General features: G+C 44.5%; 1 protein-coding gene across 1 annotated transcript in view; it reads right to left on the bottom strand.

Moving 5' to 3' along the window:
- The window catches only part of BEND4 (BEN domain containing 4), a 32,240-nt gene extending 12,538 nt beyond the window's left edge, over positions 1-19,702 (bottom strand). The window contains exons 1-2 of the mRNA XM_063157361.1: positions 19,317-19,702; positions 10,156-10,722 (exon numbers count right to left, since the gene is read on the bottom strand). Of these exons, the coding sequence (XP_063013431.1) occupies positions 10,156-10,722; positions 19,317-19,680 (931 nt within the window). The 5' untranslated portion in view covers positions 19,681-19,702. The remainder of the gene's footprint in view (positions 1-10,155; positions 10,723-19,316) is intronic.
- Positions 19,703-21,469: the final 1,767 nt, after the last annotated feature.

Genomic DNA, 21,469 nt, shown 5'->3' with positions numbered 1-21,469 from the left:
TTGCTCTGTTTATCTTTGATGGGGTCTCCACAGGGTTAACAAGACCATAGCCCCATGGGCTGATACTCTGCATGCTTATGCAGGTATCACTACCTGTGGGATCTCAGCACCTCAGGATGAAGGTGAAGAGTGACCGAGACCACCCTTGGGGGGCTCGGGAGTCCTGGAATGTTGCCAGAAGTGTCTGGTGGCAGGACTTTGATCCTACACAGGAGATGACACCTGTATGAGGACTGGGAGGATTTCACTGGGGTGAATGGTGAAGGGATAAGTTAATTAAGATGTAGAACACAGGGTTTAGGATTTCTGTACAGGGGGGTCTAAAGAAGTAAGATGGAGGAATTGGGGCGTGTCCTGTCCTTCTTCTTCTTCTTCTTGGCCTCCATCTTCTGTGGTGATGGTGGCACTTTGGGATTGGTCTTTACTAGAAGTGCACCGGTTAATAAGAGTAGAAGGTATTGGGGAAAAATGATAAATATTGTACACGTAACTTTGGGTATAAAGATAAGTGACCGCCCCGGAGGCTGGGGAGTGTGCCCATGGCTGACTTGCTGTGCAGACCTCTGTTGGGCTGAAAGAAAATCTTTTAGATAAACAATTAATAAACACCGAGACCGAAACAAGATCAGAAGTCTCTCCTCGTCCTTTGAAGCGCCGGGCTGCCCAAGGCCACTCTGGGCCTTTCCAGGTCTTTGAAACAGCCGAGAAACCGAGCAAGTGGCACCCCTGAGCTATCTCCGGACATAAATCAACAAAGAGAAACACAGAAACCGACAACTACCAGGACATCACCAATAGGGATTTGCTCTTACTGTAAGCAGTGGGAGAGATACCACCATTGAGATAAGACTTGTTATGATTTAGAGAAAGCTTGTGGGGAGGCAGTAATTTTCCTGCCCTTTAGGGAAGAAGTTTCCACAGCCTTTACCTTCTGGAAGTGCCAGTCTCAGAATGGACACTGGAGATGGCAAAGCAGCCTGGCCTGCAGAGAATGAAAGGGCAAGGTCTTTGCAGGAGCTAAAGGGCAAGGAGGAGTGGGGCCCGCAGGGAACCTGGTGTGCCAGGGAAGGCTGGTCTGGCTAAGATGTTAACCAGGACACATGCAGGAGGGGCAGGTGTTTGCTGCCATTGATCCAAGTTTAAGATGTTGTTATTCTAGGTATCTGTATGTTGTAACAAGTGCTTATTCAGCACAGCTCGTCACAGCTTTCTCTGCAGAGAATCCTAATTTCTAATGAACAGTTGAACAGTGACTGTGATGGTCACACCCTGTGCCAGTGACAAAATCCAGGCTATGGTCTCTCAGCCCGAGCTGCCACACAGGACAGCGACTCCCTGGACTAAATCCTCCTTGCAACAGACAGCATCAGTGGGTAAAACACCATAGAACTCAAGCAGTCATCTCCCAGTCATGCAGTTTCTACCCACAGGAACATAAACCTTATTTCAAGTCTGCATTCTGTTTTCCTTCAAACTGGGCTTTGCAAAATTTTTTGGAAAAGAAATGGAAAATGCCTGTTACTTGTTACATAATGAAGGTAAAGTAATTTCTCCATTTTTTCTTTGCTAAGCCCAACACTGACCTTCCAGAGGTGCTGGGCTCCCAATAAATGCAGAGTCCCTACACCTCCTTACATCTCCTGTCTGTACAGCTGATGGCCGTGGGTTTTTTTGAGCAAGCTGTGCATCAACACCCAAGCAGAAAGCCACTGTGACTTCCCAAACCTTTCTCAGAGCACTGAAAGCACTCAGTGCCTTTCCCAGTGCATTTCCCAGGAGCTGAAGCCAAGCAGAGCCACGTTCTCTGTGCTCCAGCACACAGAGATCAGCCAGGTCTGTCACCTCACATCCTCTCCCACAGCTGCCTCTGCACCTCTTGCAAGCTCTTGTAAGCAATGACTGTGTGCTCATGGATTAAAGTATTAAAAACATGGGTTGTGAACAGTTTCACAAAAAACATCCCTCCAGAAATTCAACCGCATCATGGCAGTTTACCCGAATTTCCCGAATACAAATATATTTGTATTTTTAAATCGTGTTTTGTAATTTAATGTTATGTAACACCCTGAATATCTGCAATACTCATCAACCAAACTTTTCATCTCATCAAAACCATAATTTGGCAAGATGTAGCCTGGTACTAATGCCATTATTCTGGTTTAGCATTCTATTAATTGAAGCTGGCATCAGCTGTGCAATTAGTTTGTCTGGCTCAGTATCAGGCCAACAAAATCACCATCATCCAGGGCATGTCCTTTTAAAAAAATCAAGATACTATTTCCATCTTTCAGTCTTCTGAATCATCCAAAATATTACAAAGCATAAAGAAAAACAATGGTCAGAATTGTGTTTTTCATGTTGGGTTTAGCTCCTGAAGTGAGCTGTCCAAACCTCCTGGCTTTGCAAACATCACCCTTGGGTAGCAGCTGCCTTGAGCCTTTGGTAGTGAGCTGATGTGCACTTAGGGAGGAAAAGCTGTGATGTGCAAGCAGCTACTGCTCTCCAGAGTCCCAGCACAGGGAGGCAGATGGGACAGGCACTGAGGCTGCAGTCCCACATGAAGCTGCTAATGAATGTGTGGTAACACCAGAGTTACAGGGGAAAGGGAAAATATTTCTACCCGCTTACCATCACCATTATATTGGTGTGACTGCATCATGCTATCCTCCGCAAGTACCAGAACAGAAATAGTCAATGAACAGTTCCATATTATTGATAAAATCTATTTCTGTCTGATAATGGTCCAACACTGTTGTTAGGATGTCGTATTTTTCCTTTATTTTGCCAGGGAAAAGAAGCCTTCTCTAGACAATGCTCCACATTTAATTTTAATCATAATTTACCACTGACCCAACTGCTTTTTACACATCACCATTAACTTCCCCTTGAATCCATTTGTTATGTTTCTAACTCTTCCTTTTCATTCCCTCTAAACTGGTTGGTTCTGTAAGCAACATTATACTTTTCCTCTTAGATAGCCTTTTGGGGCCTTCAGCGACATGTTTTTAATGTTTCTCAATTATCACTCATTCTATTTTTTTTTCTTTTTAAACCTCTGCCTCTGATAATTGTTTCCAAATTTTTATGAAGGGCCACGAGCATCCCTATGATTGGTTAGAGCTGGGTTTTTGCTCATTATAAATGTTACTGGGACACAATCACTTACACGACTTACACTGATAACTGTCACAATGAGAACTCTCATTTATCCACCCAAAAATCCACTGCAGCCTCCAGTGTAAAACATTACAGGGCTGTTTACATTGCCAAAGCACAGCACTGTGAAGAGACGCTCGGGCTTGCTGTAAATACAGCACATCTCCAAGGTAAATAAAGTGTCTCTCCAACCTCTCCTGCAGCATCAGACAGTCCCAGTGAGATGGGATGGCTCACCCAGTTTGGCTGCATGTGTCTCTGCAGTGTCTCAGCCCCATAAACAGACAGTAAGAAATCTGGTTATTCTGCAATCAATAAGATTTTGTGCTCTGTAGCTGACACTGGCTGGTATTCCTCTTGGTGCTCTGCAGAAGATGAATCCCTCAGCACTCGAGACCATTTAGCTCTGCCTCACCAGAGGGAGGAAAATGGGGAAGGGTGTACATGTACCCCACCCTGCTCAGGCCAGCAGCTGCTAGCTCAGACTGGCTCAGCTCTGCACTGTGTCCTCCTTCACCTGACCTTGAGCAGCACTTCTCTCCGAGTTCATTGCAGGGCATGTCTAAATTGATGCTCGACTGTCAAAAAGATGTAACAAATGATAGGGAACGTGCTGACGAACCACAGGGCTGTGTGAATTTCTTATAGCATTAATGGAGATGCCTTTGCTGCCTGAGATTTGAACAAGTGTGCATGGCTTGGATTATTTTAGCTCATACGGTCATTTATTTCAATAGTCAGCTGAAAGCCAGCAAAAGCTGCATGGATGGTCCAAGAAGACGAGTTTGTTTGGAGTGTGATGGGCTGGAAAAACAGCAAGGGGCAAGGGAAGATAGGGGAGGAACTGATCTCAGTGCTCAAGAGCCTGCAAATTTGGATATTTGTGACTGGATGGTAAAATAAAACCAGCACTCATTTGTAGCGAAAGCATAAAGCAGAAATCAAAAGAATTGACACAATCTGTAGGAGGGTGTTAAAGATTTCCTAAACTGACCTACATGCCAGCTGAAAACAGGGAAGGGAGAAAAATTCAAGGAAATATCTCATTACTTAAAAAATCCCTCTCAGCTGTGTTTTCCCGGCAAATAATTTAATTTCTATAAATCTGCATCTGAAAAGCCATTGTACTTTTAGTTTTCTTTTGCAATAGATTTCTTCCAGAAAAAAGAATGTTCCCCTCCCATATGCCCCTGGGATATACACCTCTGCATAAACAACAGATTAAAAGAGATAAAACACGGCAGCTGTGCATCTCATTTAAGTGATGCTGCCACATGCTCCTGTGGCTTTTATTTTTGTCTGTGCTCTCTCACTTTCCATCTACTCATTAGAAAGAGCCTCTTTTTGTGATCCCATTCAGCAGTGAAGTCTTCCCTTTGGAGGGGACATCCTCTGCAAACCCCTCTACTACACATTTCTACTGCTGGTAACTGACAGGGAAACCAGGAAGTCCCCTGTGAGAAGGGACAGCAGTTTGTGTCACTAAAAACCAAATGTTTACCTGCCAAACCAAAGCTGAGACCTGGGAGTTCATCCTTGACAGGCTGAGCTGCAGCTCCGCACAAAACTCTCACCAGCTCCGGTTTCCCAAGTCGGCTGAGAAACCCGATCTCCCAAATTCTTGTGGGTTTGTATCCAGAAACACAGAGAAAACAGATAAAGCAAGCCCTGGTCTGCTGCAATTACATGTTTCAGTAAGTTTTTGTACTCAGGTTGCTTTAGCAAAGTAAGCTGTCACCCCCAGCAGCAAGCAAAGCTGCGCTACAAATTCAAAGGGGTTCTTGTGCCCAACACTGGGTGACCGCGCTCGAGGCTCTCTCTTCTCACTGTAACTTTACACTTTGAAGCTGAAGAGCAGAACAAGGCCACAGATCAGACCAAAACATCCAGAACATCAAGGGAAACCAAAGAAGTGGTTAAATGTGAACATGAAGAAAAAGGACAAAAAAAAGGACATGAAAAAGTGTTCATCATAACCCTTGATGGCTGCTTTAAACACACTGTGGCTGTGGTAGGCTCTTTGGAAACATGAGGCTCTGAAAGTATAAAGGGAGACTGGATTTGTAGGGAAAAGTAATATCTTTTATTGTATCATCCAATAGTCAGGAAGAAGAGTCAAGCCTTGGGCATACAAAACCTCCTGGAAAACTTGTCTGACTTTTCAATTACACTGATATTAACTTTGCCTACAAATCCCACTTTGCTTTGGCTACTTCCAGCCACCATGAATGCAGCCTCTATAGGTGACCAGGACTCACCATTTTAGGGGGTTTTCCTTCCCCATCCCTCTGCTATTTGCTGGAGTATTTTTTGCTGCTGGGCTAACAAATTTAGAATAATCATTGAATTTGTCACACACTGCTTCATATACTTACTAAATCACAACTTTTTACTACTTTCAGATTGCTTTATCCAAAACCACGCAGCAAAGCTGGGAGAACCAGGAGACAAACCCTAACTCATGATTATAGACCTTTGCTTTAATCACCTGAAAATATTTTTTCCCTTTCAGATAAAAAAGTGTGAGAAAATCATGCTGATTATAATGAAGAGCTGTTTAATATCCTCATGGTTAAAATCCATGTCTTGTATGCAGCTCCACAAATATGTCTTTAGATTTACTACTGGGAAAGTTTCACAGCCACAGCAATTTCTATACAGAAATTGGTGAGAGGAAAGAAACTAGGAGACACTTTTCTTCTCATGTGGATGGATTACTTTGTTTTGTTCTTAATGATCTCAAAACCTTAAAGAATCAATGATGAGGTTGCCAATCTAGGTAATTCCTTCCAGGAATTGCCTAAACTTCAATTATTTTTCAGAGGAAGACACGCTAACTCACCGAATGAAAATGCTTCTCTTCCGTTCAGTTGAATTGAAAACTGAAAATGCTTGGTTAATATTTTGCCCTAAAAAAAATAAATATTGGGAAAACTGGACAAGTTGAAAGAAGTTGCACTGCTTTAAACCCCAAGCACTAAAATATGAATTTTTTTTTATTCTACAGCTGGAACAATTAAGTTTTCACACAAATTTAAGTATTGTTTCAGTCAAATCAAATGGGGTTTCTTTGAGAAAAAAAATCTACCCATCCAGCAACCGAAATATATGGGGTATTTTATTCATGTCATCGTTTCTCTCCAGTGGTGATCTGCCAAAGAGTGATGCTAGGCTACAGGCAAAAAGATCCTACAGAACTGAAGGGCTCTACAGCAACAGGGCAGAGTCCTGAACACTGAAAAATCTTATTTTCTGTGTCCAAACGCTACAGGAGGATATGTCTTCTGTAATATTTGTTAAAAAAAGAAAAAAGTGTCATTGCCTTTACATCTGTAGAGAAAACACTCTTTTTTGTGGTAGTCTCTTTTGTGAGCCTTGCTTTGCAAAGCTTGAGGCAGAGATGTATAGCGGCAACTATTTTTAGATCGCAAACTCTCATGGATTTTAAAAGGGCTTTTGCATATGGAAAGTAAAAAAAAGAAATGCAAAGTATTTCAGGAGAAGGACAGAATGATTCATATTATACAGCAGAAGGGAGGGGTTGGTGCTTTTATATTCTGCTGGCAGAGTTGCTGGCGGAGCCCCAGTGCCCGTGGGGAGGGCACGGCGCGCGCTGCCATCGCCCCACAGGGTCCCCTGTCAGCCCCAGCCAGCAGCTCTGCACTCGCTCCCCCAAGCCTGGGAAGAGAAACCACCATGGAAAAATGTCCTGCCCTTTCAGTGGCTCCATGGGGACAGCATGGCAACCTTCACAGCCACCTGGCTGCCCCTCGGCTGCCTCCCCACCACGCTCAGTGCCTCCCCTGGCCCCGCGGACGGCCTGAGTGAGGGGGATGAACATGCAGGGAAGGAAGTTTGGGCTCTGAGGTTACTTTGATGTGATAGATGGTGGCACACAACACTGACACTCTGCAGAGGGCTTTCTGTCTCCCTCCTGTCTCCCTCCTTTCTGCCTCCCTCAAGATGTATGCAACATCTTGATGGGCCAAAAACAAACAAACAAAAGGCACAGAGAGCAAGCTCCTGTTTACATACAGAGCTGGGCAACACAGAAAAATTTCTGCCAGCTTTTTTGGGAGTAGGAGCTCACAAGAGCAAAATGAACACTAGAGACAAAAACAATTAGACATTGCCTTTAGCTGATTTTTGATTAACTTTGCTCAGTGGTGGCTGTGTGACTGCCTGAGGATTTCTGTTCTACCATGCAGCAAAATCTCAGGGACTTCTGTGGCTCTTAACACTTCTGCAAACACATGGGTCACTTCAGATCTATTTGGATGTGTCACCAGAAAGCAGCAGATGTATCTGATGATGATTTTATGCTGGCAGGTGAAGTCCTACCTCCTTGCACATCTTTTATGTTTGTCTGCTTCCTTTGATACTCTGTAAACAAGGAGTTTCATGACTCCTGGGGGGTGTAAAATGGCTATGATTATGCATGTTTATCACTTTTAAAGGGAGATAAAGGGTAAGTGTGATGACCCAGCTAAATACTTGCTGTTTAACCCAGCATTAATCCTAGCAAAATACAGGCAATCTCAACGGGATTCAAATGATAAAGAACTAAAGAATATGAGTACAATTAATTCTAGTCAAAATGGTCTTATGGAAAGTAGAACTTGCCAGACTAACCTGATTGTCATTCTTTGATAAGTCTATAGATTTGCCTGAAAAAGCCGGGCTGAACAATGTAAGACACCCAGACTCCTGAAGGGCATGTCACTTCCTACCATGAGTTAGTTGATTGCAAAAGTAGCAACACAACACCAGCAGACCAAACCAAATATGTATCAGGAACCTGCTATTGACATCCTAAATATCTGTCTTTGCAGGAATCACCATTAATAGGCATGTTTCTAGAAAGGCCCAACAAGGACTAACAACACCTTCAAAACTATTCAACATTCCTAACCAGTATCACAAAGTTAATTTAAAAACAATTTGAAAAATTCTGGATGATACAGAAACTGACAAATCAGCAAACAGTGGGCAAGTGGGACAATCTGGAACACTTAGTACATGAACACAGACAAATACAAAGTGTGTACTTTTAGGAAGAAATGTGCACAGAATGAGAAGCTCAGCTGCACAACCCACCAGGGAAACCACGGGTACAAGTGAAGAGTCTATTCACCTTTGATCAGGCTCATAGGAATATATTGCATGCATTTCCAGTGCCCAGATTTTAAAGAAATTAGCAGAAGGGGAGGAAAGAAACTGCAAAGAAGGATTCAGGTAATTTGAGGAGTTTCAAACAGTTCTGTTTGCTTTGTTTATTTAAAATGGAAATTAAGTCAGCTTTCAGTCTGTAAGTACCTTCAATCAGAAGAAGTACCAAGACCTATAGAGCACTTCATTTAGTGGAGCAAAGCATAAAAGTCAATGGCTAAAAGCTGATTTCAGGTAGTCAGGCAGGGAACAAGGCACATATTTTCACCAGTGTCATTAAGCACTGGAACCAAATGTCAGGTAAGGGATACAGCCACTGCTCACCAGAAACTGGAGGCTGTGCGAGATACTACTCAAGTCAAATACAAGTTATGCATTAGTGAAAGTAAAAAAATAAATTACTGTGTTCAGTACAGGTGACTGAATGAAAGCTGTCAGCCAGGTTAGAGACCCTACAGGATCACTTCTGGTCTCACACCTGAAGGTAGGACCCCCTAGGAATTGAAGTCCACACAATTCCCCTTGTCACACAGTTCCAGATGATGTACTAACCCCTGCTGAAACCACTGAGAGTGCATGAGTCATGGTAACTCTGTGTTTTTGGGAGAGGTGAGGGAGTTACTATAAATTTTGGGTTTTCTTTGCACTGAACAATGCTGCTTATGGGATTTGCCAGCATCCCTATGGACCAATGCACCAAAGAAAAACATGATATGATACAAATAATGCGTAGTACATCACTGATAGCTGGGGAGAAGAATGATGAAGACTACTGCTTGCATTTTGCTCAGATTTTGCAACTGCCTCTACATGTTGGGGCAGTAATTGGTTACTGCCTTCTTCCTTTCTGCATAGTTAGCATCTTTGAAGTATTTTCTCTCTTGCAGCTCATGCTGTACTAGACATGCATTTCTGCCATTCTGAGATCAGTTCAACTAACTCTTTACGGATCTACTCTAAGACCTTGAGTTCAGGTAAAAAAGGCGCTGTTCCCCAGTGTTTATATGTGTCAAAAGCATGATGTATGCTTCTTTCTTTGCTAAATTCCAATTTGCTTTTAGCATTACTATTTGAGGTGTATTTTTGCCTGTGCTGAAAGTTTAAAAAATACAGGTCCAAGATACTTTGTTCTTATCCCATTCCACTCTTCAAGTATCTTGGCTCACCTGAAAAGTGAGAGGTCCTAGGTGTAAAGAGCAAGAGAAGCTTTTCACAGAAGGGGTTTCTATCTGAATTCTTTCTCTCTCCCAGTGGCTTCTAGGTATTGCTGAACTGGAAAAGTTGTTAGGTTTTTGTAGGTTTTTTTTTTTCAGATTTATTTGAAGACGAATGGGAGGAGATGTAGTAATGCTTCTCACTAAGCTAGCAGCAATTAAGGAGAAACTGTTCAAAGTAAAAGCCAAAATTATTTCAGGTAAAACTATGGATATAACTTTGAATAGTTTCCTTAAGTAACCAAAAGGCAGGAGCTCCAAAAGGAATTAGGTTTATAAGCTGTAATGGCAATTAAAGAACGAGACAGATAAAGAGTTATGAAAGCTTATGTTTGAAATTACTATGACAAACCACCACATTTATATTTGGAATTTGGGATTACAAGTACATCCCACCTGAACACACCTTACTAGTGTAGGACTCAATATTCATAGAGATGGATATCAGCAGGTAGTTTTCCGCTGGGCACAGCTATAGGAATTTTGGCTGGAGACAAATTCCAGTGTTTGATTATTATGATTTCAACCTTTAAAAAATACTAGAACTTTAAATAAACCATCACCCACATTATTTTTATCACTCCACAACAACATTACATGGCAGGAGATTATTTACCTGGAATGCTCTCCAACTTTCTACGAAGCTCTTCATTTTCTTGTTGCAATGAAATTACCTCCTGCTCTAGCTCTTGACACCGAGGGCAGTAACCTTCTTCCTCTTCCTCCTCTTCCTCCTCTGGAAGTGTAGAAGATGATGGATGACCATGGGATTCCGATGTCGCCGGAGATGTCCATCCACCTAAAGTGTGTACTGGAGAGGCTGAAAGTGGATCCACATCTGCCAAATGGCTAAAATCATTTATTGATGAGGTGTTCTGAGAAGGGAAGCTCCCAGAAAGCAAATAGTTCTGAAGGGAATCAGTAAAAACTCTCAGAAAGGCTGAGGTTTGTTGTTTCTTTTGCATATACTGCATCTCTATGTCTAAAATGTCTGACGTCTGACTATGGACCATTTTCCCGAGCTGACAGTGCTCTTGTCTTTCACTATAATTTGGGTTTTCCTGCTTTATACAAGAAATCATGGACTGAGAGTGATTGTTGTCCAGTAGTTTTCCACCACAATTTAAGAGACTTAGAACCCGGCTGCATTGTTGAGCAAAGGCATCCAGAATCATTCGACTCTCTGCAACAAAAGAAAAGATGAATCACAGAAACCTAATGCAAGAGGTTATGCCAGGCAGTAGCAGCTAGATGAATGTACACAACTGTTTACAGTAGCATGCATTTTATTTCTGAACATATTAAAATTATGGCTTCTGCTTTAATACTTCTGCAACACTGTGATTTAAAACAATCCTGACTCTGTTTCTATTTTGAGAGTGCCCTTGTGACCTTGCTGTTAATCAGAAATGCATTGTGATGATAGACACTGCCTACTGACACCTTCTTTCAGAGGGATTAAGTCAGGAAAATGGGGAAGAAAACACAAATTACATCCAATTTGCTACAAGTTCAAGTAAGTACTGCCCAGAAAGCCTATTTCAAGCTGTTGGAGGGCATTAACTCTACATTCTTGTAGGACTTTGCACCATACCTTTGTCCTATGCCCAGTTCCTCTCCAACAAGGCTTCCAAGCTTTATTTCTTTTTGTCGTTGATGCACTTGTCTGACATTGGGCACAGGACACTCCACACAACTGACCCTAAATTCAACGGACTTTGCTTCTGTTCCTTTTGCTCTTGGTTCCAGATATGTCCAGGAACTACCCAGAGTGATAAGCACAAACCCCTCTCCTTAAATCAAGCAAAGGCATGCTGCAGGTTTGCAGGCGGGCCAGTATGGCACAGTGGAGTTCCTCAGGATGCTCAGCACACAGTCAGGAAACTGCACAGGACTGTGCAGCAGTTTCTGGAGACAGCAGCTCAGCTCTGGCATTAGGACAGGGATGCCGTGCTGCACCCAGTCAGCTTTCCTCTCATGACAGGAGGTGTCATGTCTCAGGGAGCAATAGCAGCTACAAGCTAAACCTACAGAGCAGGATGGCTCACTTCTGCAATGTCTACATGTATAGCTCAGGCTGCTATAATACTTCCTGGAACCAGACAGAAAATGACCAGGATATTTATGATACCAGCTGTTAGGCTCCCCAGCAAAAACAGTACGTTTTAATGTTTTTTTACCTTATTCAAAGCTAATTTCCTCTAGGTATCTAAACAGATGTAGCTAACATTTTGCAAAAGAAAAAAAAGACTGGTAGGTTAAAGCACTGCCAATTTTGGAGAGCACTTCTCAGGCAGGCTTGACTTTTAGAAAGTGACAAATGCATTTACTTTTGAAAAGGCAACCTGCTACAGATACATGAGACTGAGCACCCCAGACCTTCATTTACCATAACTTCATCAGTAGCCTCATCACACTCATAACACATAAAGAACAGAAATGTTCAGAATTCAGGCCTTTAAGGGGTGGCACTTTGTCACCGTCGTATTTTCTGAAAAATCCCTTCACCAGGATTTCTTCTCCTGGGAAGCTGAGAAGCCTCAGAGAAAAATTAAAACAGTAATTATCTAATTCACTTCTGTGTTTTGCTGCTTTGGAATGTGGTTTGGACATTGTTTACCAACTGGCCATTGTTTCATTGGTTTCATGTGAATTGTTTTGACTTCATGACCAATCACTGTCAAGCTGTGTTGGACTCTGAGGAGAGAGTCACGAGTTTTTCATTATTCTTCTTTTAGCCTTTTGTCTGTAACCTTTCTCTATTCTTTAGTATAGTTTTAGTATAGTACCCTTTAATATAATATAAGATAATAAAACAATAAATTAGCCTTCTAAGAACATGGAGTCAGATTCATCATTTCCTCCCTACAACGGGGGACCCTGAAAATACCACAGCACTTTTCACAGCACTTCTTCAAGATCTACCACTGCCTGGTGGAAAATCTACTTTACACTGAGGTCACTACAGCTGACCTGAAGAATATTTGAAACAACACTAATTTGCATTTGTACCATGCTCCAGATCTCTGAAAGAGGGCAGGGCTGAAGCAGCATACAAATACTTTCAGCCTCAGATGCAGCCAGAGGAGACCTCCCTGGCACAAAACCCGAGGATGTGATCTCCTGAGGACAGAAAAAACAGGAACCTGAGGGTCCTGGACAGAGCAAGCCCAAGCCCAGTGCTGGGCCATGAGGCTGCCTGGGCCATGCAGGGATTGCCCAGGGGAAGGACTGGAGTGGCCCTAAGACCACTGCAAGCATCCTCAGCATCAGCCTCCTGTGTTTATGAGCCATATCACACTCCTGGAGACAGGCTCAGACTAATGAAGGCAGATTTCTACAACACCTCTCAGATCCAGAGCTTTATGCAATACCCTCTGACCACACTAAACTGCAAAGGGCAGAAATGCCCAGGCACTGCTCCCCCTTTGCAAGTGGGTGCCAGTGAGGTACCAGGTCCATCACCCACTGCCTCTCCTTCTCCTTTCCCACACTAACCTAAGGCCAGCTGTCATTAACCCTTTTACAACCAACGCCACTGCAAAACAGCACAGGAGATGTAACATGAATTAGAAGAATAGAATCCTGGTGACATGGCAGCTTTAAACCAAAAGGAAATCAGGAAATTCAAGCATCACTAACACCCCCAAGATGTGCTTTCTTTGTTTTACTTCTTTCCACATTTCCCCTTTCCACATTATTACAGGATGATATTGACTGTAACTTTGCAATCCTACTACAGAATGGTTTTTTCATTCATTTTAATCCTATAATCTGATTCCAGACCTGAAGTCATCTATACTGTTTGTATTTTAATCATTATTGTCTCTGTTCACAAAACAGTTACGTATTCTTTGCATATCCTTGTTGCATGGGGACAAGATATGAATGAAACAACTGAAAAGGGATTAGACTCTTATAAGAGATGTTCCTCCAATATTATGGTTTATTCTAAAAACAGCAAAAGGTAACCTGACATTCAAATTACTAGTTTTGAAGAATACCAAAATACACATTAACATCTGTAAAGATTAAATTAATTATTAGTTTTGTTTTAAAATTTAATGCATTAGGCATATTCACTGTGATAATGGTTTAAAATGTAACTGAAATTTTATGCAGAAATGACATTATTGATCTAATCTTCAGTATCAGATCTATTACAAAGACACAATAACAGCAATTAGTGATTTTTTTCTTAACTTCAACCCATACTCAAAGACATAAAAATGAGCCATGACAAAGCAGGGCTCATCTGAAAGGCTAACCCAGAGATCCCAAATGTTTTTTTTCTGGGTACTGCTGGACAGCAATAGCGAGGGATGCCCTCAGCACATATTCTGGAAATATGTGCTGAAGTAGGTTCTACTTTGAAGAGACTTTTACACCAGTAATAGTGCACACACCCACAGTCTGAACAACCTTAAATGAGAATGATAACTGCAGTTATTTCTTATGATGGAGAAAAAAAATGTTGTCCATTTAGCATATATTGTAGAAATTGGGATTTCAGCTCTTACAGACTGTCTATAATTAGAAACGCAAGCACTGTGCAATGTCTAATCACTTAAGAAATGACAAAAAGTTGTTTTTATGTGATTACTACTGAATAAACACCAATCTGTGATTCTTAATTGATTTAACATAATGTATGTATTTTCTATGAAAGTAGGATTCCAGTGAAATCACTGCACTGGACTCAAACAGTGTAAGCAGTTTATTAAAGTCTTATTGTGATATTCCTTTTCCTTATTACCTTGCTCACCAACCATGTAATTCTAATGTCTCAGACCCCAGAGTCTTTAGTCTTACAGAGCTTCTATTGACTTTAACTAGACATTTGCCTGGAGGTGGACTTGCTGCCTAAGACCCATGAAGTGCTAAGAGAACAGGATTAAACTGCTAAAAGCACAAGTATTCCTAACTAGATTGTTTGGGACTGCAAGCAACCAGAAGATACTATCATATGGCAAATCAGGTACCAACTCCCAGACACAGCATCTTTACATCATTTTCTCACTGACTCTGGGACTAGGGGAGGTTCTCAGCTCTCCAACTGCCAGACTGAAAACAGGGTTTAATATGTCTGAAACTCACTCTGATAATTTACACTAACTAATGCATCAAAAAAGATGTCTGGAAAATTTGGCAGGTAAACCTTCAGCTTTTCCCACACCTATGGATCTTTTCAATACTTAGATCAGACAGCTTTATTAATAAGCAGTGTGTTGTGTCTCAGTGGCTCTGGATTCAGGTTGTGGCTTTTCCAAAGTTTCCTTTGTATTCTTGGGCAGCTGGTTTAAAAAGTCATCTTTATAATATTGAGTGGGTCTGAATACCATACATTCTCCTCTGCAGGGAATGTATTCATTGGTATTTAATTTTCAGCAAGATTGTGACGTTCAGGTTCCTTAGCAATTCCAATTGTCTCACTCTTCACCTTGCAGTGACTCAGCCCTCTCACCTGACTATTTGTATTTCTTGATCTGTTTATTACAATATTTTTATGAATTGAGATCCTGGGGCAGCAGCCTTGTACCCCTCAAACTGGCCTTTATCCAAGCACAGAGACTTGGCCATTATATTTTTAGATATGACCACTGCTGTAAATACTGTGGTTAGGTCACAAAATCGAGAGCATGTGACACCTCCTATGACTACACAACATTTTCTTGGGCATTTTGCATACAGATCATCGAGACAGTCCAGTGGATTAAGACTACAAGTGTCTGGCCATTTCAGCACTTATCTGAGAGATCTGCTTCCAGATGAGGGCTCACAATTTCTAAGGTAAGGTCAAAACACTGATCTTCATCTTAGCTGTTCATGGAACAAACTGTTTTTCTGTCTGGGCATAACAGAGCTTTATTAACTGGTCATTTTAAATATGCCATGGTTTTGGCACTGCTAACAGGTGTTACCAGCTCTGCTCTTTTTCCTCTGCTTTCCATGAAAGCCCACCCTAAATTTTAAGCTGCACTGTAAGGTCTACATCATGCTTTCCTAAGGAAAAGGACTTTCTTTGGTGGATTATGGGACTGTTCAATGCACATACTACCAAAGACAGATAGTTTTCATTCCAGGAAAATAATGTGGATAGATTATTAAAGAGTTTATATTTTATAGAATAGGTATATGCTGGTGCTTTGAATGAATCCATCCATGTGGCTCACAGCAGCAACACCAGAGTAACCTCTAGAGGAGAGAGAAGGATTGTGCTGCAGTGCAGCTTCACATTTCTCATTGTAAGATGACATTTCTCATGCAGGATCTTTCCCTGCATGATGGGGTCTCAAACTAAATTTTTCTTCACCATGGCACTGGGTGGAAAATTCCTGTTTTCCTTCCATTCCCTAGCCCCTCTTCCTGCAATTCTGCTGGAGTCTGGAGGTGAGAGTGGTCTCTTAGAGAGCAACCAAGGGAAAATCTGGTTACCCTTGGGAAGAGTTCTAACCATTAGAAAAAGCTGCAAAAATATGGAAGCATCTTCAGTCGTGACTGTGTTTGAGGTGCTCACTTTCAAAAGCAAACTTGGAGCTGTGAATCCAAGGGGCCAGAAATGTCATGCCTGAAGTTTAGGAATCACCTGCATTAAGTGTTTAAGTTGTTGGCACAGAGTTAGGCATCCCAGGAGTGGTGTTTTACTGGCTATTTGCTCACTGTTGCCTGCACAAGTGAAAAGGTATCAGCAAAAAGAGGGGTATCTCTGAACCGAGGAAGTGGGTATCCCTACAAAACTGCCCTAGAGCACTCCACCCCTTTATTCAAGTAAGCACCTGCCAAGTGTTGAGGATAAATTAAATGGGCAAACTGTACACATCATGGATGGTGACTGCCTTGTGGAGAATGCACATACAGCTGGACACCTTCTAAGGGGATGATCTGTCCCTCCCTACAACACCCACCCATCACTTGAGATGAACCTCTGGCTGAGAGGTGTTCTGGGCTTGTTTCTCATGCTGCTGTGGGGAGCACAGAGACCCCACAGGTGCTGGCCAAAGTACAGGGTGACAGTGCATGGAGAACATGTAAATGCTCTCACTTTCCAGGGGCAAAACCCCAACTCTGCTTCCCCAGGGGTGGCCTGTGCTATTAAATTGGCTCACACATTAGTTAAGAGGATTTCAAGCTTCTGGACAATGGGATTTCTTCACATGCATACAGCACTGGGGTCCCAAATAGCTTCCTGCTCATCCTAGTGGTGCTACAGCTCTCAGGAAAAAGCTGCATGGTGTTCCCCCATCACCAAGCAGGAAGGATGGGCACACAGCTCAGCAAAACATCCCTACCTATGGGATTAAAATATCCAGGACATCTAAGCCTTGCCTATTGCTTTATAGAATCACAGAACGTTTTTGCTTGGAAGGGACCTTAAAGTTCATCTAGATCCTCACCCCTTGCTGTGGGCAGAGATACCTTCCACTAGACCAGGTTACTCAAAGACCCACCCAGCCTGGCCTTAAGCACTGCCAGGGATGGGGCATCCACAGCTTCTCTGGGCAACCTGTTCCAGTGCCTCATCAGCCTCACAGTAATTTTTTTTTTTCACATATCTAACCTAAATTTCCCATCTTTTAATGAACCCATTACTCCTTGTCCTGCTTCAGTTCCTCTTGAAGAGTTCCTCCACAGCTTCCCTGTGGGCCCTCCTAAGATATTGGAAGGTTGCTATGAAGTGTCCAAGCAGCCTTCTCTTATGAACAGCCCCCACCTTCTCAGCCGGTCTTCAGAGGGACCTGCTCCAGTCCCCTTTCCAACTTGTGGGCCACCTCTGGTAACAGCTTGTGCAAAATACAACTTGTACACACTGTAGCAAGTTTCTGGTTTGTTTCCTCCTGCTCTGTTTCTCTTGTAACTTACCCGAGCAAAGGATGAGTTGGGACCCATATAGGAACCTACAGTAAAGCCTGAATGTGCAGCTGAAGGGACAGGGACCTCAAAGAACTCTGGGGCACACATGGCAGTTCCTTCACTCTCTTTAGCATAGAACTAAATCAAAGACAAGCCCTGAAGCCTGCTCTAGGGCCTGGTTAGCACAATAACGTCAGGAAAAACAGTCCAAACTTCCGCTCATCGAAGCCCAAAGGGCTTTGCTGTTAATATGGTCTCATGTATCATCTACCAGACAGCTGAATGTTTTCCATGGCGTCATCTGCTTCTGTAAAGAAATGTAGGTGTCACATTTATCATCAGTGTTTTGATTGTGGGCCACAAAGAATACTTAAATACCACCATTTGGGCATTTCATATAAGAAGCAATTTCATGAAGAAAGATGACCTTCTGCCACGGATCACAGAACTATGTCCCAGAGATGTGAATTCTCTGGCTAATCTATTCAAGTGTTAAACTTTTTTGGTAAAGTACTTGAATTATTTGTAACAAGACATGCTAAATTCATCCACTACAAGGCTACTTCTAAGCATAAACAGGCATTAGAACATAGCCATATATCCTATTAACCAGAGTCTCTCCCTGTTTAGTAAGGAAATGTCATCACATTTGTTACAAAGGCAAACAGCAACATACCAAAACAGGATCCAATTTTTCTAAATAAATAAATCAATGATGTGTCAAAAATTAACAGATGAGTTAATATACCCGATGATATCAAAACCAGATGGTGCTTCATAATATTCATCCTGTTCAGTCAAACCCTGAATATATTCTGGACCATCAGTATATAAAATAGGATGCTGCTATTTGTGATGGCAAACAAAAGCAATCATGCCTGCCAAGCACATACTATAACAGGCAGCATTTCAGCTCTGCTAGACAGAAAGTAATTAGAATGCTTTTAATGTCCAAAAGAATGATGCTGATAGGCTGCCACAGATGTGTAGATTTATGAATATTTATATGGTGGTTTATAGCTGACACTTTTATCAGTTGAAGAAGATAAAATATCTGCCTGACTCAAAAGCTTGACAGTCAGGTTAATAAAATCTCATTAAAGAGAATGACCTATGCAATTATATAGGATTTATTGTAATTCATTTTTGATTGTACTCTGCTTAAAGATGCAATTTCCCATTTCCTGATGCCAAATTTAGGTTGCATATCAAGATCTACGTGGTTTTTAACTCCAAGCCATCACTAGAGGAAAGATATGCGTTCAGCATCTCGGTATCTTACACCTTTAAAGAAAAAAAAAAAAATTTGATCTCCTGTTTGTCACTGCATCTTACGAAAACGGTGCAGACAAGCAGCCGATCTATTTTCTTCCTGTTAAAATCACCACCGCTCTCTCTATCAGCAGCCTCTCCATTGCCAGCAGCTCCTCCGGTAGCCGGCCCCAGCCTGCCGCCCTCCCCGGCCGGGCGGAGCGGGGCTGAGCGGAGCGGAGCGGCCGGCCCGGGGCTCCCCCCGTCCTCGCCCGACGCCGGCAGCAGCAGCAGCGGCAGCAGCAGCAGCTCTCGCTCCCTCTCTCTCTCTCGCTCCCTCCCTCCCGCAGGTGCGCACCGGCCGGCGGCGCCTGCCCCGCCAAGTGCTGCGCGGCCGCCGACACAGCCCCATCGCCGCCGCCCTGCCCACGGCCCCGGGCACCGCCGGCCGGGAGCGGCCCCGCCCGCCGCGGGAACTTCGGGGTGCCCGCGCACCGGACAGCGCCCGCCGCCCGCCCCGTCCCCGCCCGCCCCGAGCGGGGCTCCCCGCGCCCCCCGGCAGCCGCCCGGGAGAGGTGCGCGCCTCGGCGGCGGAGCCCGCAGCCCCACGCCGCTCCCGCCCGCCGCAAAGTGCCCCGCGAAGTTGCGCGGAGGAGAGAGAGGAGTTGCGGGTACCTGCGCTCAGCTCCGCGCCGCCGCCCCCCGCCACCGGCGGGCAGGGGCCGTAGCGGCCCGAGGAGCTCGGGGCCGGCGGCGGCGGGCGGGGGTGGCCCTGGGCAGCGCCGGGGGCAGCGCCGGGGCGGGCGGGCCCGTTGGGGAAGGCGCCGTGCGGCGCGTAGGGCAGCGGCTCGGCGGCGTGCGGGAAGGGCTGCCCCGCTCCGCGCCCGCGGGGCACCTCCACCATGGTGGGTCTCTCGTAGCGCTTGGCCAGCGCCGCCCGCTTCCCGGGGAAGGTCTTCAGGACGCTGTAGGGACCCCGCTGCTTGTAGATTTTGGGGGTGCTGGGCCCCTCCTCCGCCGGCTGCATCTCCTCCTCCATCCTCCGCCGCGTCCCCCGGCGCGGCGCGGCGCGGCCCCGCTCGGGGCTGTGTCTGCCGCCGCCGCGGCTCGTCTCTGTGGCACGGCGGAGCCCCGGCGCGGCGGGGCGCCGGCCTGATTGACAGGCGGCCGCGCCAATGCCTGGAGGGAGACGGGCGGCGACCGGCAAGTGTTTAGGGTAATCGCCGCTAATGGCAGCGGGCGGGGAGGCGGGCGCTGGCGGGGCCGCCGCCGCCGCCCCCGGCACCCCCGCGGGGCAGGTGAGCAGCGGCGGGGGACGAGCGGCCCCGGGCACCCCCGAGCACCCCCGGGCCCCGCCTGGCCCCCGCCCGGCCCGAGGGCTTCGCGGGCTGCCGGACCCGCCCGCCCCGCCGAGCGGCGGCCGCCGCGAAAACTTTATGTCCCCTCGGCCGGGCGCGGAGCCCCGCCGGCCGCCGGGCATCCCTCCCTGCCTCTCTCCCTCCCTCCCTCTCCCCGCACGGAGCGAGCCGCGGGCTCGCCTTCCCGGTTATTAGGGGTGAAATAAATAATGCCATAAATAAAAGTATTTGGGAGTCCAGGACCTGTCAGAGTTGATTAGGGCACAGAGGACATTTTCTTTCTCATTATGCAAAAGCATTTCATGGCGAAATAAAAGAGGTTTCGCTGTAACTCATGCATGTCAGATTTCCAGGAATCCGGGAGATTAATCACATTTAACATTATTTGCAACGCCCCCCGCCCGCTTTTTGCAAACTGCTTAAATGCGGCGGACGCGTGGGGCCGCGTCCCCTGCTCACTTTTCCCTGTCGCCTGCCCGGGCCCTTTCAGGGACAGTTAAGAAATAATGAAGCGATGGTGAAAGACAGGAGGAGAATGAGATGCCATCGAAAGACATTTCTGAGAAATGGTGGAGATCTGGGTGAGATGGGAGACAGCTGAAACCGAATGATATGTTGAAGAAAAATAAATGATAACAAACTGCTCACTGGCTCTCTCCATTCTTTTCTGCATTACCATTATATTTTGCATTACCATTTCTTCTGTCCCGCTTCTCGCCTGTTTCTGTTACTATAATTTATCAGGATTACAATAAACCCTCTGGCTTGTGGAAGTAAAATTGCAGAACACCTTAGCTGTATTTAAGTGTCGGCAGTGGGAAATCATTCCTCTCATCACGTGGAATTTTGGCCACTTATTGTGGTCATTGCTCTCCCATTCCAGCTTTTTTTATTTAGTCGGAGTCGGGCTCACTGGTAATGAAATGCAACCCTTTGCTGAAGGTAATTAACTCCTGCCCATCTACTGCAGAAAAGTGGAGTTTAGTTCTGCAAGCCAGGCATTCTTTTCATGCAGGGTATACCAGGAGCTGGGCTGGTTTTGGTTTTGATTTTTATGACAAGTAGAGTAAATCAATTCCTTGTAGCAGCCAAAAGCATCAAGTAAAGGCTAGTGTGATAGAAATCGCTGTTTTACCTAAGCAAAATCAATCATAAGTCTCTTTGTTTCCTGCCTGAGTCTGATCACTTGTGCTTTTTTTTAAAAAAGAAAATTGTACTGTAATGCAAAATAAAGACTGGAAATAGGTGTGAGAGAAACTGTTCTCACTCAGAAATTAAATATGTCCTCTACCTTGTCTCATCTGACTGGCCTCTGCCACAGCAGCTATTGGAGGTCAGTACTAAAATTGTATAAGGTTAGTATTAGGCTCCTAAAAGTTAGATTCAAATAAACAGCCCAAAATTACTTTCTCAGGTGTCAACTACATTCATAGAGTTCACTACTCTTTGGTGCAGATGCCTAGCCCTGAG

This window comes from Melospiza melodia, chromosome 5 (assembly GCF_035770615.1).
Source record: "Melospiza melodia melodia isolate bMelMel2 chromosome 5, bMelMel2.pri, whole genome shotgun sequence".
NCBI lineage: Eukaryota > Metazoa > Chordata > Aves > Passeriformes > Passerellidae > Melospiza > Melospiza melodia.
Note: the sequence above shows the minus strand (reverse complement) of the source record. Positions and strands in the feature narration are given on the sequence as shown.